Source organism: Sebastes umbrosus, chromosome 3 (assembly GCF_015220745.1).
Source record: "Sebastes umbrosus isolate fSebUmb1 chromosome 3, fSebUmb1.pri, whole genome shotgun sequence".
NCBI lineage: Eukaryota > Metazoa > Chordata > Actinopteri > Perciformes > Sebastidae > Sebastes > Sebastes umbrosus.
Genome location: NC_051271.1, coordinates 6,866,229 through 6,891,111, shown reverse-complemented (window position 1 = coordinate 6,891,111; position 24,883 = coordinate 6,866,229). Strand labels below are relative to the sequence as shown.

The 24,883-nt window shown below is 40.4% G+C and overlaps 1 protein-coding gene across 1 annotated transcript in view; it reads right to left on the bottom strand.

Moving 5' to 3' along the window:
- Positions 1-24,883, bottom strand: part of LOC119485247 (E3 ubiquitin-protein ligase SMURF2-like) — a 71,190-nt gene extending 46,307 nt beyond the window's left edge. Inside the window, exon 1 of the mRNA XM_037764689.1 lies at positions 24,500-24,883. Within this exon, the coding sequence (XP_037620617.1) occupies positions 24,500-24,551 (52 nt within the window). The 5' untranslated portion in view covers positions 24,552-24,883. The remainder of the gene's footprint in view (positions 1-24,499) is intronic.

The following is a 24,883-nucleotide window of genomic DNA, read 5'->3' as shown; positions in this document are numbered from 1 at the left end:
CATTAAAAAAAAACAGTTGACAAGGTACGGTGAGTACAATGTATGCAGCAGCAAGGTGCAAGGTAAAGCCATCTGGTGCATGTGTGTGCTTTAGCGTGTTAAGTGTTCTGCATTATAGATGGGCTGATGAACTTCTCATCCCTGAAACCTGGGGAAAGCCTCTTCTATAAAGGGCTACTTGGCTTTGTGTCAGAGAGTTTCTCTGGCCAATCTTTAGCAATTCAGCAGCACTGAGTCGCTATATAAAAAGCACTGCCATCACTACTAGAAATAGAAAAAGAATAGAAAAAGGTGGCCAGAGAAATGTTCAGAAAATGTGCATTTGAGGTACTGTAGCTAATACTACCTGCAAATATTTAAATATCATTTTACAGAAGCCCCACAAGGATTTAGATAAACATGCCTAAAATATGTTGAAAATCTTATCTGGGTTCATGCAGACTTCACCACTGTGGACCCTAGCAGCAATGAGGAATCAAATCTCATCTCAGCGCCCTGCGGGGATCCAGCAGCAGCAGTGTTGAATAGCTGCCACGTGAGCAGGCAGGCCATAGTGACCCAGGCCTGGCAGAAGACCAGACTCATTCAGATCCTAACACGGAAAGCTAGGTCAACTAGGAATCAGTAAACGACCAGGGCGCCCTGGGGTGAAGCCGCCCTCAGTGTTGTCCGTGGATCGTCATCCCCACCACAAACCCTCACTTTATAACAGCAAGAGGAGAGACAATAAATCTGGCTGCACACCAGTGTCCTGTTAACAAATAAGCAGATGAGTAGATGACTACCATGTTACCATCGTCAGGGACTCTGCAAAGACTTCTGATGCCTACTGGTAGAATAGAAGATTGCAATTCATTCTTGACCTTTTGAATCAAAATTCATCAGAGTAATATTCTTATTTAAGGCTGATCTACCCACCAGGTTAAAGATATTGGTCCCTGTAACTTTACTAAAGCAAGATGAACTAGGCTGTTCTCTTCCTTCTCTCTGCGTCTATCAGATTTCAATTTCAATCATGTTTTTGTTTTTTTTAGTTTGTGAGTCCAGATTACATTCTCACTTTTAAACAAGACAAGAAAATAATAGGACACGTATTTCTTTAATCAAATAAAACCTACATATTCCTCATTATTTGGTCAAAAACTGATTTTGTACTCATATTCACAGTCCATGACTGAGAACATTTATCTGGGAATGAGTCAGCTTCTAGAAGAGAAGAAAACTATTAAGAGTTCACATTAATTTGATGACTAAACATTGCTGATTCAGTCAGATGACCACCCAAAGGTGCCCTCATCTTAAACCAAGATGGGATAGTAGTTAAAGGGTCAAAACAGGGTCAACTCTGCTCCATTGTTTATCAAAAGGATTTGAAACAGCTGCTGTTTTGGGACCATTTGTAGGTGAGTCACCCCATTACACAGTCTGAAACAAGCCATAAATCTAACTGTCACGCCAAACCAAGCCTATCCATCTAAGCCAGTGCATGCTGGGATAATGCTTTTACCACTCTCTGGTAGCTAAAGGAGGTGGAGACAGACAGTGGCCTGTCATGGACCCAGACAATATGGCTTCAGAGATCAGCCATAGCTTCACATCCCCGGGGGAACTGGTAGTGCACCGTTTAAGCCCACACCTTTATTGAGCTTGCAAACAAGCATATAAAAAAAGAGGATATGAAAGTAAAGAAACTATGTTTGATGTCTCAGTACCTTTGAATATGTTTAAAATCAGTTAGAGGCTAATGACTAACAGTTATATGCTTTTCAAAGATGTAATAATCTTCATGTGTGAATATCATGCTTATCCTGTCGCCTCACGTTAACAGACAGGACACTAAAGAACGGAGTCGTTATTATTTATTCCATTCACAGTGAATCAGACTAACAATTCTTTACCGTGATGAGTGTTGGGATACGCCCCCTCACGCGTTCAGAGACTCACTCATTACACCAGCCACACCAGAGTGGCAGGCAGTCATGACATCTGTGTCAGGGCCCTCCGCCTTTATGACCAACTTTGAATTTGTAAAGTGGATGCGTACGGGCGCGAGTGGCCTTGTGTTCCCCTATATGCGTCTCCTTGACTCCCTCAACAATGTTCAGGGTGCAAGAGACCCTGATTTGAATCGCTCCAGTCTTTACTGGCCGTCCATGCAGACGCCCATGGCCTGTCCCGTGCTACAACACAGTTGGGCTCAGGGAAAATTTGTATATAAATATGTAATGTAATAGTATGTATGTAGTATGAAAAATCCCTCTGCAATAGGATTTATACTAAATGATAAATTTGGGCTGGTCGATAATTCAATATGATAATTTATCGTCTTTCAATGGAATCGTATCGTCATGAAATCATATATCGAGATATCGTGATACACAATCATCTGAATTGATAATAGCAAGCACATACCAACTAAAAAAATCTGATAAAACTCGTGTTAAACAAAACTTTTTAATCTGCACCAGCACCAATGATGTGATAATGTAATAGCATAAATCACTGCAAAATTATGTATGATAGTTATATATGAACATATACATAAAATATGTACGATATTGTGTATTACAATAAGCAAGGTCCTTAGTATTCATAACAAAATATGCACAGTGGGCCTCAGACCACAAAGAGAGGCAGTTAAAGGGGGTGGGAGCTTTGCATCATCTCCGTCTGTCTGAATACAAAGGTCAGGCTGAAGGTTAGCATTAGTTCTGGTCAAAAGGTGAAAGGTCTTAAACAGACAGGGCTGGGGGGGTGGCCGTTGTTTTCTCAAGGGAGTCTCCATTTGCAATGGCTGCTTAACGCCTCACTCTGGTTGTTGGGAAAAGGGGTAGGGGGTGGGATAAATCAGATGTTCCTTTAAATCCAAAGAGGATGTTCTCTTTGGAAGCTGCATCACAGTTTGATGGATCTGGCTATTTAGATTGATACTCCAGATACAGTATAAGTGCAGCACAATTCACAAAATGTGACATTTCAATACTTTTTAAACAGGAACAAATGCTGCTGTGCCAACGCACATTTATGAAGACACTTAACTCAGTGGTATGAATCTGTCATTCATTCATAGTGGTATTATTCACTCTGCATAAGAGATGAAAGTTGAGAGAGTTGTGGGAAAATTTTCAGCACAAAAGCAAATGTTCACAGCTACATTTTTATTATAAGATAAACGGTACTTCTTTCAATTAATATCAAAGAATATTAGGGATGCACGATACCGATATCAGATCGGATATGCGGCCGATACTGACTCAAATAGCTGGATCGGGTATCAGTGACAATGGGGCCGATCTATTCAGTTCTATGTTTATATACTATATACATTATAAACTGGCATTTTAATTCCTGTTTAAGTTTTGAAAAATGTGTTGCTGCATTAAAAGGGTATGCAGAGGAATTGAAGTTGAAGAATTTGAACATTTTTTACCAAGTTGCTAGTGTATGATTTATCATTTTAATAATAAATATCAATTCAGTAAATTTATATTTATGTATTTATTTGTTACATTTTGTTTTAGGAAAGCGATGTTTAAGTCAAGCCTGATGTTGCCTTACACATAAAAGAATGATCCCAGTCACTTCCACACAGTGAGGCATACGTTCAGATTATTAGTATCGGATCCGTTTTTGGTATTGGCCGTTAACCAAAGCCCAGGTATTGCTGTCAGTATCGGGAGTGAATAAGTCGGATCGTTGCATCCCCAAGAATAATATTCTAGAAAAAAATATTTTTGTGATAATGGTTGATGATGTCGATGCATAAAGGAGAGTGGTTTAAGTGAGGATAAAGCTTGATCAAATGGCCTGGACAGGTTCTAACACTGTAAAGTCATTGTTGTGGGAAAATAATATATTCTTTGATAAGAAAAGGGATGACAAGACAAAAAGACATGAGCTGTATTCAAGTTCACAATAGTGTATGATTTGCGCTGTACAGTCCACTGAACCACCAGCATGCCTCTAGCCTCTTGCACTCTGTAAACATTATCAAACCACAGCGCTGGGCTGCTCTGCCCTAGACCAAAGGGTTCGGGGTCAGTAACTCCAGTAGACCATTGCGTGATTGTGCACTGACAACTCCACGGTCAAGTACGGACATTTTGTGGTCCATTTGTTCAAGTAATTCTCCGGAAGCGCTACAAGGACAGGAAAGTCGACCTGCGCTGCTACTGCCTTGAAGAAAACAGTTTCAGAATAGTGATGATTCAAGGATCTTTTTATTTCATATTCAGTTTAGTGCATATTTGGTTCAAGTGCAGCTGGTATATAAGGATAGGTTATGACAGAGGGATTAGGTTTGTCATCAGAAATGTTTCAAGGGATTGCACAGGTGTAATGTGTTTGTTTAATGCTGGTCTTTAATCAACACAACATTACTCCCAGAAATGTGAAGCGTTACCAAATATTAGCATGGTCAACAGTGTGGTTGAGGGCTGTTTAAATGGAAATGTTCAACACACTGGAGTGTGACTTTGGCTGCCTAGGAAAAAAGCTTGAGTCTCACAGCTAAAAGCCCTCAGGGCAGCATCTTTCAGGGTGAAAAAAGGCTTCTACTCTCACAGTACTTCAAATATTGTTTAGCAGAACATCGGTTTCTTTCCAAAAAAAAGCATTTCTGACAAACAAATACAGCGATTTAACTAATTTCCAACAAAACACATGACAATAGCAAATAGAAAGGTTCAATGACCTAACAGTCAATACTTAGAAACAGGAAGTAGAACATAACCTGGTGGAGCTCAATTAAATGCAACCTAAGCAGAGTAGGGGAGACGTCAAAAGTAAGTCACGAGCTTCTGAGACATAGATAACAGTTCATGTTGTGGTGTCAAGTTTGATCATTAACTAGATTGTTTTAAACTTCACTTTAATGGAATGCATAAAGCCAACTGTGAGAGATGTGGTTGTCTACCACCAGGTTGATCGTGAACATGAATCTTTCCTAGATTGCTTCCTTGAGGCATGCAGTGACCTAAAAACGGCATCTACAAGTTCTGATAACAATATTTTAAGCCTCAGGTAGCTTCACCGACACAAATTCATACCAATACACCATCAAAATGGGAACATTAATAACAGGCTGCAAGGAAAAAGTCACACATTGAAGTAACATCTCTACTTTCTCCAAAAATCTAGGTTACCTAGTAATGAAATGTGCATGCGGCCCAAGGCCAGAATTTGATTCCTATAACCTTTGCACACACTTTACCTGATACCAGCCAATGTGGGATCTGTGCAATGACCCAGGCTGTTTCACTCAGCCGTTTCTCAGAGTTCATACACTTTCAATTTTCAAAACATGCTTTCTTTTTAGAGCACAACTGCTTGACTTGAAAACAGCAAAAGTAATCTTCCCTGGACCAAATGCCAAAGGCCATGCTGCATCACAAAGTCACAGAATGTGACGTAGTTGAGGTTGTTTCTTTGAGCAATTTTTTTTATATTAAAAAAATCTTAAAATCTTCCTTATCTTAAATATAGAGGGATAAAACAACACAACATCTATCTGTATAGTAGGGCTGTCCTTAGGGCTGCAACTAGCAGATTGATTTTTCATTATCGAATAATCTGCCGTTGACTTGCCATCTTTTGATTCATTTATTAATCTTTCTGTCAATAAAATGTCATGAAATGATGAAAAATGTCCATCCCAGTTCCACAAAGTCCAATGTGATGTCTTTAAAAAGATATGTCTTTTAAGATATTCAGTTAAATATGACATAAAACAGAGAAAAGCAGGACATCTCCATATGTGAGAGGCTGAAAACAGTATTTTCTGCCATTTTTGCATGAAAAATGACTTTGATTAATCGATTATCAAAACCGTTGCTGATTATTTCGGCGATCGACTAATCCATTAGTCGACTGATCCTTACAGCTCTATCCTCGACCAAAGAAATTCTTAGTCGACTAACACTCATCAAAAGCACCACTTTAAATCTTGGGTTTACCAGAGATGTGCTAATAAATGTCTTGGAAATAAGTCATTCAGCATGAAAAAAGCATAAAAAAGACTAAATCGACTAAAGAAGCCTCAATCAAGTACGATCAAAATGACTAAGATGGGGCATCCCTAGAAACTAACTGATTTTGAAGTTTAAAAAAAAAATCTCCTGACACACCCACCGATGTCCCCAGGCTCATTAGTGACAGCCATTCAGATCTGAAAGGGAAGGCCCACATCCTTCGCCTTCGCCCCTGTTATGACTCTTGCTACAGCCCCATGCTGTCTCATTCACAGCATTGTTCAACAGTTAAACAAAACACTTCCTCTTCCCGTCCTCACGCCTCCCTGGCGGGCTCGCTTACACTGAGAATACATGTTGGAAAAATATCAAGCGCAAGTACACTGTGTGTGACCAACTTTATGCTACAGCGGCATGACCACACTGCAAAAAATAATGATTGTGTGGTAGGAATTAGCATTTATGGGTATCCAAAATTGGGCTATGTTGCCAAACTAATCTAATCTACATTGCACTTCCTCTGGAAAGCCATTACTAGATTTCCCAACCTCCCACCCATTCTCCAGCCCAGTGAATGCTCAGGATGCCAATTATGTCATTCATTTGAGAGGCCAGCAGACTACAGCTGACACTCCCCCTCCTCTCTGCTCCCCGAGGAGACGCCAACAATCTGGAGTCAGGAATCTGGAGCGTAGCGTAGTCATTACACCGAGCAGGAGGAGGAGGAGGAGGAGGAGGAGGAGGAGGGTTGGGTTGGAGAGGGGTGAGAAGGTAAAGACGAAATGTTCATCTGGAGGCATCTACGGTGGAACGGAGAAGGAGGGAGGAAGGAATGTGAGGAGGGGAGGGGGGGAGAGAGGTCTATCTAGAGTCACAAATCTGAGGAATGCAGACAGTCGAGGGGGGAGAAAGGGAGAGAAATATGGGAAGCAGAGGGAGGGAAAGAAAGGGGAGAAGTTAATTTGGACCAGGGAATTTTGATAGTGATGACATTCTGGCAACAGTGGAAACACGGAGGGAGGAGTAGCAGGGATGGCGGAAAGAGATAAGCGGAGATGACAGAGGAGAGGAGACGTGTATGGCGTGTGCATGGGATATTTAGCATTTGTCACATTTACTTGTAAGTCTGCACTGCAATCACCTAGTTTGTATTATTAGGAGGATGTCTCAAAACCTTTTGATGTAGTTTGTACAAATCTTGTTGGCTGACATTTACCTGCTATCCAAAAATGAGCTGTGTTGTGTTATTTTCATGCACTGCAATATCTAGAGCCGTCTCATCTATCAACATGTATGCCTCTCTGAAATACAAGGGACACCTTTTGTCGGGTTTTTTTTGGTTTATAATAAATGCTTAAATAAATGGGGCCTGGGATCGCATCACTATACTAAAACAGAGATGGATAGGAGGTGATGTGTAGAGAGAAGGGCTGTCAAAGTTAACGCGATAATAACGCGTTAATGCAAATTTGTTTTAACACCACTAATTTCTTAAACGCATTAACGCAACCCGCAATTTGTAGTTTGTAGTGGGCCTAGATTTAAAGCTAGAGTGCAGATACTGGCATCATATGAAACTAGAAAACCTAAGGAATCCATTGGTACCAACCATGTCATACTAGCTTGTCGTGAAGGAGGCTAAATAACACTCAATTTTGGCAAGGAAAAACTGTCATGGCCATTTTCAAAGGGGTCCCTTGACCTTAGACCTCAAGATATGTGAATGAAAATGGGTACAGACATGCCCTCTTTATGATAATCACATGCACTTTGGGGCAAGTCATAGATAAGTCAGCACACTGACACAGGCTTGAGTTTGCCATGTTATGATTTGAGCATATTTTTTATACTAAATGCAGTACCTGTGAGGGTTTCTGGACAATATTTGTCATTGTTTTGTGTTGTCAGTTGATTTCCAATAATAAATATATACATACATACATACATACATTTGCATAAAGCAAGCATATTTGTCCACACCCATGTTGATAAGAGCATTAAATACTTGACAAATCTCCCATTAAGGTAAATTTTGAACAGATAACAAATGTGTGTAGAGAGACTGAAATTAAGAACACAGGGAATAAGCCAAATGAGTTTTTAAGGTGGAGGGAAGCTGCCACATAATGAACAGATGGATAGTTTGGATGGTAGGAAACCAAAGAAGAAAGGTGACATGACGCAGAGAGAAAATCACAAAAGGGAAGGATAAAGAAATAAAAGAATGAAGGGGGAGGATATAAGCCGGACTGGGATTCATCTAAAGGATGAGTCACAAAGTAAATGGAATATGCATGCAGGAAGCTAACGTTGGATGTAGACACAGTCAGGTGTAATATCAAACCACAGGAAAGTCATTCCCATATGACTCATTAGGCACACTAACGGCGTGGGGGAGGTGTTTCAGCCGCATATTTCAGTTGCTATCGTGACCTATTGCATGCCCTAATTAGTTTAATCAGTAAACTAAGCTAACACATAAAAATGGAGGACGCCCCGCTTAAGTATTTGGGGCTCTACACCGTAGATGCCAAAACTACGTGAGTAACTACAGTGATTGAGTATTGGGCTCTGAAAGCTGCCAAAATGCAGGTGACCTACACTCGATACTGTGCCTGAATGCATCATGTGTAGACACACGGAGCACTGATGCGGTTGCTGCTGCTCACGCTACACCTCCTATGTAGACGCAGTGTCATAGCTGTGAGATGGCTTATTTTATCTGCACGTGCCTTAGCTGGTGTAAGTTGGTCCCGCCTCTTTATGAGCACAGGCCGTTTGATCACACTGTGTATGATTCATGCAACAACTGTCTCAGGAATGCAGTAAAGATGATTCATGTCAGTATCAGTAAGAGCAAGAGACCACTGCTTATGATATGAGGCTAAAGCATGGTCAAAAGAAGTCAGCAATGACATAGGGAGAGGAAAAACTGTCGGGGCCGTTTTCAAAGGTGTCCCTTGACCTCTGACTTCAAGATATATGAATTAAAATGGGTTCTATGGGTACCCACAAGTCTCCTCTTTACAGACATGCCCACTTTATGATAATCACATGCAGTTTGGGGCAAGTCATAGTCAAGTCAGCAAACTGACTGTTGGGCTTGAGTTTGCCATGTTATGATTTGAGCATATTTTGTATGCTAAATGCAGTACCTGTGAGTGTTTCTGGACAATATTTGTCATTGTTGTGTTTTGTTAACTGATTTCAAATAAAAAAATATATACATACATTTGCATAAAGCAGCATATTTACCTACTCCCATGTTGATAACAGTAATAAATACTTTACAATTACAATTTGAACAGATAAAAAAAATTGTGATTAATTTGCGATTATTCACGATTAACTATGGACAATCATAAGATTAATCGTCATTCAATATTTTAATTGATTAACAGCCCTGGTTATAAGCCCTAATTTGGATTTGTTGTCAAGATTTATTGGAGCTTGTTCAAGTTCCTGTGAAATTGTTCTGTATCATATACCGCTAACATTGCAAGTTTCAAAAAGCGTCTTCTTTTACAGCTTTGGCCTTTTCTACAGCTGTCGTTTAAGGATCAAATCTATTTTTTCACCCACAAATCCATGTTGTCCACAGATCACAAATATGTTTCAGACTCAAACAAATCGATGTCGTGTGAAACTGGCATATATGGGAGTTAGACTATAGTGAAAAGAAACTGAATCAGTAGTCTGCTGTCTGAAACAGATAGAGTGCCATATACATGTAGACACTGTCTGCTCTTGTACATATGGGCATATGAAAGCCAATATGAAAATATGGCCCAGCCACTGGAGAAGTGCCAAGTCATTAGAATGCGTCTCCGTCTTAAATACGCCAAACACACTGTAAATGTTGTTTTTCAATTCACTATCCTGTTGACAGATGAAGAGGGCCTGAGGAGCAACCTCAGAGGCAGGTGGTAAGAAGTGTGAGACAGAAGGGTGAGAGACAGGCAGCTACTGTGAAGACGGAGGTAAAAGAGGCAGACAGCGCAGCAACAGAGAGAGAGAGCGAGAGAGAGAGAGATGGCCATGTTTCCTGTCACTCTGAGTATGAATGACATAGAGAGAGGTTACTTTAGGCTGCAGTAGTTTTCCTCATCTCTGTGTACACATAAATATTCAGCTGAGCCTGGCGCAGTTGGATGGTGGAGTCTGGGGCTTTTTGTTGTCTGAAGGGTGGAGAGTGGTGATCTATAACAAAACAGCAATAGAGAGCCTAAGTCCCGCCCCTTCCGGTGGACCACCGTGGGACCTTATTTCGGGAAAAAATATGAACGGTAGTCAACGGCGAGAGGCAAATATTTTTTTTTTATCCCGTTTGAATTGCGCCATGAAGCACACATATGATGTTTGTCAATTTAAAACATAATTTTGCAAGTCAAGAAATTTGCAGTTTGCTGTAAAACTGTTGAAGTATCAGACGAAAATACGCAATTAGAAAGACTACATACCCAAAAGTCGTGTAAGAGACATCTCTCTCGCTGAAGCTACGATGCCTGTGTGTTACTGGGTTGTACTCACATGAGCAAGAGGTATCACTCGTTCTTTCTCTTCCCGGCTGATAAAAAGACCAGGAGTAGCTGGATAAAACACATCGGGTAAGACAACGTTTTATTTGTGCGTGGTCATAGCTACGTTAGCTAGCTAGTGCTTGTGACGACCACATTGAGCTTACATGGACGGCAATAATCCAACTACTGAACTTCTGAGGAGGACAGTACTTTAATTAGCATGGGGGGACATCAGTTGCATACAAAACTATCAACTCTAAAGGCCCTCACAACAGGGTTAGCCTGCCCTTGTCGGCGGCTTTTCGGCCGATTCAGCATGTTTAATTAGCGACGAAGCCCATCGGTGAGAGAAAACACTCTGATTGGCCGTTCAGCTTAAGCGAATCAGTGCATGAGAAGAGAAACCGAAGTGAGGAAAGCAAGCAAATGAGTAAAGCCAAGAGGACACACACAGAAGGCTCTTCTTCATCTCATCTGATCATTCTAATAAACGGATATTTTCACACCGACATGGTCATCTGGAATGAAGCTAAGTGGTGAAGGAGAATGGTGTGAAAATGGGCGGCAAACGCTGCTTTGTTTCATGATTGTATCATAACAACAGCTTGTATATCCGCAGTCCTTCCGGTTTCCCTTTGTGAACGATGAATACAGACTACCGCGACCTGCTGGTGTGGAGAGTTATTTCATCTCACACAGGCACAAAACGTGCTAGTTGGCCATTGGCTGAAGTCTTTGCGGTGTGTTTGAGTGCAACTTTTTGACACAGGCGACACAACAGTTGGCCTCTGTTTCCGCTAGTACTTTGATGTCAGTTTGGTGTGTCTGGACCTTTATACCCATTTTCATGCAACAGATCAGGCCCTAGTTACTGTGCTACACATTATGTCAGCCAAGTTTCTTTCCAGTATCAAACTCTATTCTCTTATGATGCACAGAGCTCTACTCTTATGCCTATAAAAGTTTGAATAAAGCACTGCCTTGGGCAGTTGTTTTTACAGCTATATCGAGAAACAGATTCAAACTGTAAATTTGTCATTAAGCTGCTGGACTGCCATGTATGTTGCAAAATGTTGTGAAATCTCTGACAATCACTGATATGAAAACAGCCTTTAAGAATGCAACAAAGACTCCTCAGTGTCTATCTACCATAAGCATGTGAGCTCTTGGTTTCTCTCAAAATAAATCAATAATTCCCCTGATTCAGTATCATAACATGTCTATTGTTGTTTATTTCTAACGCACGATAGTCAGCATCGAAGGAGTCATCTTTCTTTACTTCTGGACCTTCGTAAACAGGTGGGAAATCCTGCTGTTATTGTGATTATGTTTAGAGTGGAGTGGGATGGTGTGGTACACCGGCGCCGTTCGAGCTACTTGATCCTCATCTCCACGATAAAAACCACTGCATCACTCACATCCTCTGACTGACTCTCTCCCACATTGAAACTGAAAACACAGACTCAGAGAGAGCGGGATGCAACTTGAGTGGCAGTGTACGTCAGCGTGTGTGCGTGTGTGTTTTTGCGTATTCGTACAGTAGACATGCTGAGTGGTCTACCAGACACACACACACACACACACACACACAGTGGTGGGCAGTCTGACCGCAGGAACAGTAGCAGGAGAACAGTGAGGGGGAGGAAAGTGTGATCATTAAACTCTAACCTGCCTTCCTGCTTCAACTGGGTTTAAAAAAGCCACCACTGAAAAGTGGAAAGTCTTTTTCTTTATTCACAGGCAAAAACCTAGTTAATATTTACAACTCTAGCCCGGCAACAGTGATAGAGCTGCGGACGCTGTTTGACATTGCACTCTTGAAATTTTTCATTTCATTCTGGACAATATTTGTAATTGTTTTGTGCTGGTAATTGATTTCCAATAATAAATATATACACACATTTGCAAAAAGCAGACATATTTCACCACTCCCATGTTGAAAAGAGTATTAAATACTGGACAAATCTCCTTTTAAAAAGGTAAATTTTTAACAGATAAAAAATATGTGATGATTTGCAATCAATCATAATTATCATGCTATCAATCACGATTAAATATTTGAATCAATTGACAGCCCTAATTTCAATATACTTGATCATTTTTATTGATTTGGTATAATGTTCTCTGTTGGTTTGGGTATTAAATTCTATAAATATTAACACTGTATAAGGGTTAATGATAGTGATAAATAAATGACACGTACGGCTAACATTGTCAGTTCTATGCATACTCTTTGCTTGAGGTTGCTGAAATCCTCTAACAGACTCCTTGGAGTCCCCAAACAAACACTGACAAATATTAAGTACTGCACTGTGGTAAGGGACCGGTACAGGAAATGTGTGCGCACATCACAAGTTGAGAACAGATAAAGAAAAAAACTACACCAAACTGGAGCCACACCAGCAGAGTCGTCTGTCAGCTGTCTGGACTAGATCCGGAGGTGAGTGAGGGACAGGAAGTAAGAGAGAGAAATGATATAGAGATGAGGGACACCCTGTTCAACAAAGAAAAGAAAGTAAAAGACTGAAGAGAAAAATACAGAGACACTGATGTTGAGACGATGCAGTGGGGGGTAGAGAGTTCATGCAGTGAAATGAAGAGGGCTAGGCAGGACGCAGTTAAGAGCAAGAGTAGCACGGCAGAAAAATCACACTTTGCAGACCAATTACCTGCCTTTTCACATGTTCCAAATTAAGTTTTTAAGACTCAAGTTTTCGCCTCTCCTCATAATTCTCAGAGGCCGTCAGAAATATTACGCTCTTGGCCTGTGAAAAGAAAAGGTGATATTTCTTCTCCATATTCTGCAGGAAAATCCTCCTGAAGCACTTGGAAAGTTTAATGTATTCTGCATATTGAAGACCACCTCCTTTCCAGTCAGAGGCTGTTATGCAATAGTGAGGTGTTCAGTCTTTCCATTTTCCTGCTCAGAAGTACGCTGATGCCACCAAGTTCAAAAGTAATTTGAAAAGCAGATAAAACCGAGGGCTGACTGAAACAACCAAAGTCTAAGAACAAAGTTGTACTAAGCTATCTAGAGAAATAATTATGTAGCATACAAGAAACCAATACATAGTAACATAAATGCATGCCATATACTGGTACATACATTGTGTAATTTGTATTAAATTGATCCGTTCTCCCTGAGCCCAGCTTTCAGACAAATATCCTATGCACAAAAGGTTTTAGTCCAATAGAAAGCATGTAAGCTCCCTGTGTGTTGCATGGTAAAACGCAGGTCATGAGTGGAGAACAGTAAAGCTGAGTTATGAGACTGGCAGCACCCTGTGAGATTTCATTACTGAGTCACAGCCCTCCTTATATGCCAAATTCTTCCTAAAACACAGTGCCGTGTTGAGATACACAGACAGCGTTTGAAAATGCTAAACCAGCTGGAATTTGTCTTTTTTTTAACAGTAATGTCTCGAAGCAAATCATTACATCCCGATCAGATATCAAGTAGTATCCATCTTGAGTTAATAGAGGGTTGACCAGCTGCACACGGCTGACATCTCTCCAGAGCAATGCTCCGTCGTGTCTGCTTTGCTGTGGTTGTGTTAAATGTGCTAAACCTAATAGGAAAATCCACAAGTCAACTGAAAACAAATGTATCAATGAAACGAAGGGGTATAATTCGACACACCAGAGACCCGGGGGTTCCCCCGCAGCATGAAATATGAGCACAGAGGAGAAAATGAGATGACCACAAACTTTGCCGAGCTCTGCGCTCCCTTTTCACCCGCATTATGGAATTACATCCCCGTAAATCAGCATCAGCAATGCCAAAATCCAAAACAAAAACACATACAAAGAGCTTCATTTCATAGAGCGATTTAAAGATGAATAGGGTAAGGAAAGGGGTGGCTCTTGATAAATCCTTGGATTCGTTGGCTGCGATAATAAAATATCTGTTCGATGTGGAGATGGTAGTGCTGTCAAAGTTAACGCGATGTTAACGCTAATTCGTTTTAACGGCATTCATTTCTTTAACGCATTAACGCAATCAATCTTTCAGAGGTTGTAGGGGGCTCTGTTTTAAAGCTACCAGTCTCATATGAAACTAGAAAACCTAAGGAATCCATTAGTACCAACCATGTCAGACTAGCTTGCTGCGAAGGAGGTTAAATAACGCTCCAAACTTGCACTAAATTTTGGCGAGGAAAAACTGGCAATGTGAAGTTAAAAAGAGGCTATACAGACAAAGTCATATGTGTACTTAAACAAACATAAGCATCCTCTCACTGATAACCCACATTTCTTTAACTTGATAGTGTTGCACTAGTGTGTCCCATGCCGTAACATTTAGCAGTAAAGCAACTGAGACGAAAAAGTGCTCGACTTTACAATCAGGATAACCTCATCTGTAATCACACAGTAGGAAAATCAAAGTGTGCACACATCAACGTGTACATAAGTACAGTTTTTTTTTACAGAAATTCAGATTATCATGAATACAAAATAAATGAAGATTAAAAGGGACATTATAAGTTTCAACCCCAATTTAGGAACAGTCGGTCACTCTTAAAAAAACATGGACAATAAGCCACATGTATTTTTAATAAAAAGGTTTTGGAAGGTTACATGAAGATATGTGAAATTAAAATTATACGATGAGGATTATGAGGATTTTCCATGTTTTTACCACAAATCAAGCACAATGTGCAACATAATGTTGTGTGGTCTGCTGCATCTGAAAACCGTTAACCCCTGTATTTTCCTTTCAGATATACTGATAACAGAGAGGATAAATACAGCTGGAACAGCTGCATCATGGAGTGAACATAAATGTTTCCATATGATGACATGGGCCACGTGAACACTGAATGAGTGTATAGAGCCAGCATAGTGTGTGTGTGTGTGTGTGGTCAATTGAAGTATGCACTAGTGATGCAGACTAAACAGAGCTGGAGGAAGTTTGGGTATGGAGACTTACAAAACCTAACCACAACACAGTGACCCCAAATGCTAAAGGCAACATCAAGCAGACATTCAGACACACGCAGATTCAAGAGCATCACAGCAGATGATTCAACCGAGTCATTCTGCAAATGAAACAAAAGTCATTAACTAGCCCAATTATTCTTGCCACAGACTATGCATTTTTATACAGAGGCATGCATCCCATAAACTAAGACTAGTTTACACTTTATTCTATAGAGTCTACCACTGCCTACTGCCTCAGATGCCCGGGGCAACGGATTCAAACATAGACCGACAGCCTTGGAATTTAAATGCAGCCTATTAAGATCATAAAAAATTGCATATCATCAGTGTTAAGGAGTCTTTCTTTTGCCAGCCTAATGTTAGATCGCTACCCAATGTTGTATTTATACAAGTACAGTATAGTATAGTATACTTATTTAATACTCTTATCAACATGGGAGTGGACAAATATGATTTCTTATGTAAACGTATGTATATATTTATTATTGGAACTCAATTAGCAACATAATACAATGAGAAATTTTGTCCAGAAACCCTCACAGGTACTGCATTTAGCATAAAAACATATGCTAAAATCATAACATGGCAAACTGATCCTCAACAGGCAACAACAGCTGTCAGTGTGTCAGTGTGCTGACTTGACTATGACTTGCCCCAAACTGCATGTGATTATCATAAAGTGGGCATATCTGTAAAGGGTAGACTCGTGGGTACCCATAGAACCCATTTTCATTCACATATCTTGAGGTCAGAGGTCAAGGGACCCGTTTTGAAAATGGCCATGACAGTTTTTCCTCGCCAAAATTTAGCGCAAGTTCAGAGCGTTATTTATCCTCCTTCCCGACAAGCTAGTATGACATGGTTGGTACCAAGTTTCCTTAGGTTTTCTAGTTTCATATGATGTAAAATGACGTAAAATGTTTGAGCTGAAGCACATAAACACAAACACAGGTCACCAAGCAAGAATGTACAGTACACACACACACTCTCGAAAAACATTTATTCTCCGACTCTCACACGCACACATGTCTGAAGAGTAACAATGTGCTACACTGCATGTTCAGAAATCACAGTGACAGACGGGCTCAGAAAAACAACAAGGAGTCAAAGAGGAAGTATCTGATTCTAGAAAGAGCAAAAGTCAGAGGTAAGCAGTATGGAAATGAGCTTGAACACATCATGCTTTTGTGCATGCTGTCTTAAACAACACAAGCACTGAACCTCAAGCTTCAAAAAGGCAGTGGACTGCAAAGATGAATCGCCCGCTGCCCTCCCCAAACAATACACTGCTTTTCCAATGTGGCAGTAGAGGTGCATACTGAACAGCTCTGGCTTACTTATCTGAGTGTCTGGGTAGCTCAGGTTTATGAGCAACCTTCTACGTGGATCCGACCTTATGCTAGGAGTTTGAATCTGCATCACATTAGCAGATTCGCTCATCTTTCCGGGGGCCAGATGTGCGGTTTTGTTTTTTTAAATGCACCAGTTAATCATCAATGTTGTTGTTGCAGCCCATATTTTCAAGGCAAAGATTTTCACCTCATTTTTCTCATTGTGTGTGGGGTAGCAGGAATTGTAGATCGGTGAAAATCTTAAGAAAAACCCAGTATCTTAGAGGCGATTTCTGCAGGAATAGGGAATTTTGAGCAGTGCCTATTAATTCCTGCATAACTGGGTCAAACTGCACTTTCTGCTGGAGCATTGGTCGTTCCTAAATTAAGCTGGTGCCAGGGATACATAAAACAGAGAGCAACACCACAAACACGTCACAGTATGACTCACGTCCATTGTGTGCTGCTGATGAATCATAATCCCTAACTCTGGTCCACATTTCAACTGTCAAAACTCTGTATTGTTTAAAGGGGAGAAAAGCCACTTGGAAAAGAAACAGCTTAGTCACGTAACAAAATAAATTACACCACGAGCACATGCATAGTCCAAGTCCCCACACTACCAGCAGCTCACAATGTGTTGATTAAATGTGACCATCTATGTAATCAGCTTTCATTCAAATCATACGGGGAGGCCAGCAAGGCTGGCAAGCAGAAATAATACTACCAACTTAATCCATTGAAGGCGAGGATGAAGAAGGGAGTCGGAGGAAAGTAGGGAGACTGATTTTAAATATAAAGGAATATGTATAACACACCTGCCAGATTAAGGCAAACAGAGAAAACTTATATTTTATTTCCTCTCTTTTCAGAAAGCTTTACTTGATCCAACAAAAAAATCCAAAAAGGCAGTAAATATTATCTATTTTGTAGAGATTTCCTCTCATCATACATTTTCAAATTATTTTTAAAGTTTATCCATAATGCACAATTGTCCCTCAACTCCATGTGGGCATCACAACTTAAAACTTGACAACTTTTGCAGGTTTCTTTCCATTACCATAGCACATTCTCTATGTAACATTCATTCCTTATATTCTAGGAAGCCGACAGCCCTAATTTAGCTCAACATCGCGTGCTGACAGTACATCCTGTGGAAGCTCAACCGTGTATATGAGTGTGTCTGTGTGTGCGTGAAAGTGTGTGTTTTTCTTCTGTTTTGAGAACACACAACATTGCGCTTGCACATACAAACACGCGTATACACACAGCTGTACTTTCTGAGAGCTGACGGCGAATGCTGAGACAGTGGTCCCTGATAACTTCCCTGAAATGCAGTCTGTCCCGGTGCTAATGCTGAGCCGGGGAAGGAGGCTCCGTCTGCGGTTGAAAAGTCAAGTAAATTGTCTTTTCCTCACCACTTTTCCTTGACCTCGATGGAAAACGTCATGAGGTCAAGGAAAGATGTGTAGGATAATTCATAAAGACTTAGGAAAAGACAACCGTGGTATTAAGAGAATCTGACTACACTTACACTAGGCTCCGTAATTATGATGCGATGGCGGCAGATGTTGGTGACGCAGTTCTGCCATGATGAAACTACAATGTTCCGAAGATGGACTACAAAAGGCGCAGCTTCCCCCCGTGCGTTCTTAAATAGCATTTTCAGTGACAGGCTGCTTCACCTGCGGGCTGTAAAAGAGAGATACCCACAGGTCCTTTGCTGCTGTAACATCTCACATCAACATATAATAAAGGATTATCTGACCTAACGTGGACAACCGGTGAAAAATATCACCTCATTACCAAGGTTGGAATAGAAATAAAAATAAATAACCTATAGGCTACCACAAATGTTTATATGATAAATACTGAGTCAATTGTTTGAGTTATGGAGAAGGTGTAGAACCATTAAATGTGTACTTCTTCCTACGTCGCTTTAAAAGTTGCAGCTGAAAGGAACTGTGGGATGTTATTATCTCCTTTCCTTTGGTAAAGGATGGTCCAGTGTATCCTATGCTAAAGGAGATAAAGGAAGCATTGAAGCACCTTTTCTTAGCATTTAGACGATTCGAACAGCTCTTATCATGGCTGCCACAGATACTTCAGGGTCATTTCACTCAGTTAGGAACCTTCCTAAGCAAAAAAGTCTTTTCTTTGTCCTAATCATCAGCTTCCTGGTTTTACCCCCCTCCAACACACTCATAAACTTCAGGACCAGCTTCCCAAAATGTTAGAATAAGGGACACAGGGACGCGCACACACACAAAGCATGACAGTAGATGAAAAATGTACATGTGGATTTCCTTGCTTGCCTGTGTGTCACATCCTCACACAGAACAGGAAGAATCCTGAGATGATTCTTCCAGTCGCTCCCTGCTCGCTGCGTGCCAACTGGAGGCTAATGGGGGAAATGGATCACATAGACAGACTCCCTTCCTCACAGCAGAAGCAGTGACAGCATAGTGCAGCCAAGAGGCCATATTTGAAAGGGGGTGAGAGATGGATTCATCCCCTTGTACGTCTCATGTCATTCACCTTTGAGAAACTCCAGATTCCATCCAGTGAAGCAAAGCAAGGGAAAACACCCTGTTCCTGTTCGTTTTCAGTAAATCATACACCAACTCTCTGCACACGAGACAGTGGGGGAACTACACCAATTGTCGGCTCGCTGCAGTGTTAGGAATAACAGCTCTCAAAATCCAACGTTGCTCGCTTTTACAAGCTTGGCAGCAAGCTCTGTGGGGACACGACGACACACCGCCTACCAGCAAACTGAAATGTTTTTTTTTTTTTATTATTATTAATTTAAGCATCAAAGAGCATCTGTCCCAGATAAATGTTCCAGACGTCAGGAGGAGCTCCAAAAATGCTTTTCTGAGAAGCTAGAAGGTGGCGTTTGAATGCAGTGTGGGATGACTAAACTGGGATGAATTCGGTCAAAATCCTGCAGTGTGTGTGTAAACCCACCCTACGCAAAATCTAATCCACTGCCTTGACGAGAGGGCATCCCAGTGAGGGTGGCAAACTATAACACCAGCACACTTCAGATTAAGCTGTCTCACATATTTGTTAAAAGCTTCACTTTGGTGGAGGAAAATTTCAAGAACAAATCCAGTCCAATTTTATATCAACGTGAGGAACACAGCCGGAACCGAAACAAGACTCGGTCAAAACCAAGTATATGTCTGGACCGTGTATGGTCAGTCTGTGAATTTGTGGCTCAATTGTTATACAAAACAGTCAGTGGTCATGTCTATAATGTTAAATCCAGCGGTACATGTCCACCAGGTCCGGCGAGGACTCTAGGGGACGTGCTGCTCCACAACTGGCTGTTCAAGTGGTGACGTATATGATCAGAGAATGCACCTGATTGGTCCCTGGTTTTCAAACAGGAAACAACATGGAAGCCTGCTTGTAAGCTTTCTGTTATTCCGTCTAAACAATCCACCAAAATCTACTTCTGAAAACATTTTAAGCCAGAAATAGACTACGCCACTGCTGAATCTCGTTTCATTTTAGAGCTAGATGGCCTAGTTTGACAGCTTGGTCCAAGTATCGTGAGCCAGGCGCGTCGTGCTGGACAGAATCATTTGTATGAAGGACTTTTCCCGTCTTTTCATTTTGAAAGAGCTCGACACTCGGCCGACCAATTGTGTAACTTCATCACACAGTCGATCACTCTGTGACAGACTTTTGCGTTTGTAGGGCTGGCCCTCTGCGGTCCAGTACCAATACTGTTGTTTTTTAAATAAGACTTGCATCTGAGAAAAATTGCAAATAAAGTGGCTGAAATAGCAAAATGCAAAGAAATAAAGCAAGAGCCTCTGCATGGGTAACATCCCCAGTTAGAAACGGATATAAGCGTTATTAGTGACAATACAGTGATTAGCCTTGGCAGTGCTTCTGCAAAAATCTTTAGCCACATGAAGAAAATGGGCAAAGTTAGAGGTTAAGGCAATTTACTAACAAGGTACTAACAAGATAGAATAAAATGTTAACTATAAAATTCACAATTATGTAACAGAATTCATACTGACATACTGAAGAAAAAACCCTGTTTGATACAGAGAGATAGTTTTACTTTGATTTGACTGACTCATGCTTAGACACGAGCCTGCATATAACAGTTGCATTTACAAGTCACCAATCAGCACGACACTGGGGGCTTGCTTACTATAACATCTCCAGCCAAAAATTCATATTGCTTATCAAATAAACTGTTCCATGAACATAAGCCCCAAACCCTGAGAAAAACAATTATAAAGCACAACAATAGTTCTCTTAACTTCCTTTAGATCCAAGCTTTTGGTTTAGCCAATTTTCTCTCTGACAGAGAAAAAACATGCAAACTATGAAAGAGACCACAGAGCAGACGGAGTAAAACTGGACTTCGGCTGGTATGCAGTGTTAGCGGTCTCAGACATATAAATCAAGTGTGGCCACAACTAAACACACATGTAAAGTTTAAATGAATGCACAAGTCTAAATGTAGACATAGCATCACTGATCATCACTGTGTGAGCAGCAGTTCTGGTCGCTCTCAGCCGTGTGAACCCCAATTTCTTTCTCCCCACACACACACACACACACAGAGTTTCCCTTATCCTTTCTCTCTAGTGAAGGACAGACAGAGGATGTGTCTATAATCGGGAAAGACTCACATTTCCTCTCTGAGGTTTCACATTCCTGGGATTCCGTCTGAAGACCACTGCAGCCCATTTAAAACCATTCCCCATATGGAGGGGGAAAAAAGAGACCCAGTGAAGGCAAGCTGGGTCGCTTTTTGAGCTTTCAGAGCTCATTTCTCTTTACAGTATTACTCTACCTTTCTAGGTAAATGAACATGTTGTTCACTTGGAGCACACTGTGTTGAATGAGAAGATACTTCATTCACGTGATGTAGCTTACGCTACCAAAAGTCATACCATGATAGAACACCTGTCATTATGCTATAATGTGGGAAATAAAAGCTATATTGTACTATTAAAGCAGCAGTGGGTAGAAATGGAGTAAATATGTTTACTTTTTTTTTTATAAAACAGTCACTACATCCTGACTGTAGTGCATGAGACAGGTAATCTGAAAAAAAACATGTGCCTCTGTGTCCTCTGGTGCTCCTAATGGCATCTGCAAGATTTCACAGACCGGAGGAAAACAACCAATCAGAGCCGAGCTGGAGCCTGCCGTCTCTGAGCAGCTGTCAATCACTCGCAAACTCGATCAAACGGTCAAACTAGGCAGCGCTGATCAAATATGAATCAATATTCTGTTACTGTAATGCCTATTTCTCTCCTCAAATGTTTTCAGAAACATCTGGTAGTGTACTGTTTATCTGTAAAATGAGAAAGTTTGTGACCCGGCAGCCATGTTGAGATCAGTTGAGGAAATACCAAGCACCTCCAGCCGTAGCACAGCCAATAGGAACGCTCTCTCTGAAATGACCTGTGATTGGCCAAAGCCTCCCTCCACGCCATGAGGAGGTGCAGAAGTCTCTCTCAATACACTTGAATTACAATATGCTGAAAGGTTATTATGGATTTTTTTTCCCAATGATGCCAAAAACATTCTGCCTACTGCAGGTTTAAGTCTTAAAAGAATAACAATGGTCTATCACCAAATACAGGTCAAGAAAACCTCTTCAAAATTACACAATCTTCTCTCCTTCAATTCAGCAGATGTACCTTCTGACCACCATCAGATTTATCATTTGATGTGGCTGCCACCGGAAGATGAATGAGGGTGGAAGGCTGGAAATCTGGTATATAAAGTATAAAGTGGTATATCTATAGAGATGAAGACAACTGAGTAGTAGCGCTGCTGGGTCTTTGCGGTCTCCATCCTTCAGTAATGTGCTTATTCAGTCTTGTGTATGGCTCATTTCATGGGTGGAATATGTTCTCAAAAAAGGTCAAAATACAAGTCTCCTTCAAAAATGATCCAAGGCACACTGTAGAGTTTGAACGAAATTAAAATGCCTTTATTTTCCATGGAAATAATTGTTTAAAATGAAAAACAAAAAGGTCTTCATCAGGGTCATTGTCCATTGTTGAGTCTTACATTTTTGAACTTTTTTGAGAAAATATTCCACTCATGCAATGAGCTCTTCACCCGATTGAATAGTGGTATATCTATTTTATGTTGTCCCGCTATTCTTCTTTATGGAGCACAATGAAAGGCATTATCTAAATACTGTACATCAAGGAAGGCTATTGGGGATGGCATGTGCGATAAGATTTCTGCTTTTTTTTTAACATTTGTAATTTCACATCCACTAAAACCCAACTATGAAGCCCACACACAGTCTGTCCTCTATATACCTCCTGAAATGGTCAACATGACAACACAGAACAGAAGAGGACAAGTCCTAATGATTGATGATTAGCTAGCTGGAACGTTAGTTGTGTTTCAATGACGATACGGATAAACAAGTGTTAATAAATAACCATATAAATCCCGGGGAGAGACTATAGGAACAGATGGACTTTAGCACAGACTTACTGATATTAAGCTATTTCATCTAAGTCAGGGGTCTGCAACCTGCAGCTCTGGAGCCACATGTGGCTCTTTAGCCCCTCTCCAGTGGCTCCCTGTGGATTTATAAAAACGGAAATGAATAACAGTTTTTTGTTTCCATTTTCATTTCTATTTATCATTGTTGTAGGTCTATGGTACGACGGAGTATTAGGGCCACATTGAGGGGGAAAAAAAATCTGAAATTTCGAGAATAAAGTCATAATATTACAAGAATAAAGTCATAGGTTTACGAGAAAAAAATCGTGGTATTATGAGAATAAAGTCATAATATTATAGTAGTAGTATAGTAGTAGTAGTATAAGTAGTAATTTTACATGTTATTTTCTTTTATCTTGTTAAATTAGGACTTTTTTCTCGTAATATTATGACTTTATCCTCGTAATCTCAGATTTGTTTTCCCTCATTGTGGCTCTAATACTCCATAGTACATTTGCCCTATGTTCCTCACTGCATTAGACTTATATACTATATACTTAGACTATAAACTGTGTTACCTTCATCACAATGCTCAAATGTTTTGCGGCTCCAGACAGATTATTTATTTATTAATTTTTGCCTAAAATGGCTCTTGACACAATTTATACTTAGTTTTATTTATCATTATTATTTTTAATTTATTTATTTTTCTGAGTTTTTTTTTTTGGTCCTTTCCTTTTTTTGTACTCTTTTTTTCTTAATTTTTTTGTTTTTCTTTGGTATATGTTTCATTTATGTTGTTATCGGATTTAATTCATTTATATGTGTAAATTGTAATAGTTTATGGTGCAGTAATATTGTTATAGATATATTGTTTGTACAGAATACCAATAAAAAGACTTTGAGCAAAAGAAAAAGGTCTCTTTTGATAGTAAAGGCTGCTGTAACTCTTGATCTAAACTAACTAACCTTTGAGAGAAACCCATATTAGTAAAAGATGCCTGGTAACGTTTAGCCAGCCAGCTTTTAATGTAACACACTGTTGTTACAGCTCATGTTTGCTCACGAGCTAAGCTAATCGACCGTTAGGTTTGATTGAGGTACGTTCAGGTACAAATGGAGTCATTAAGTGCGATAAAAAAATAAAAAGGAGTATAGAGAATATGAAATTAAAATGTTTATATATCACACACGAGCCAGTGTCCAGCAGCAGCACCATGTTAGCCTGGTTAGCTTAGCTTAGCATGCTAACATGCTAACGGAGGAGGGTTTAAATGTGTCTTACCTGTCAACCGCAGCTTCACTGGGCCGTTTCTCCTAACTCCTTGGCTAGACATCCCCCTTTGTGTTCCAGCAACAACAAAAAAAAAAAGCGTCTAATTCATGTGTCAAAAAAGGTATCTCCCCAAAACAATCCCTCTGCTAGCATGGGCTAGCTGGTAGTATCACCATAGCAAAATCACACTGACTGCAACATAATGCTGTCTATTATAACATCGAGTCATAACCTCGTGTGTTCGTTAAATGCAAATTACGTCTCTTCACGAGGTACTGGTACTAATCAAATGGACGGTTCAACCCTCCATCCATCCATCCAGACAGGAGTCTAGTCTAGTCTGCTCTGCTGCTGAGACTGAAGCTGGTCGTGATGATGGTGGAGACTGAGCTC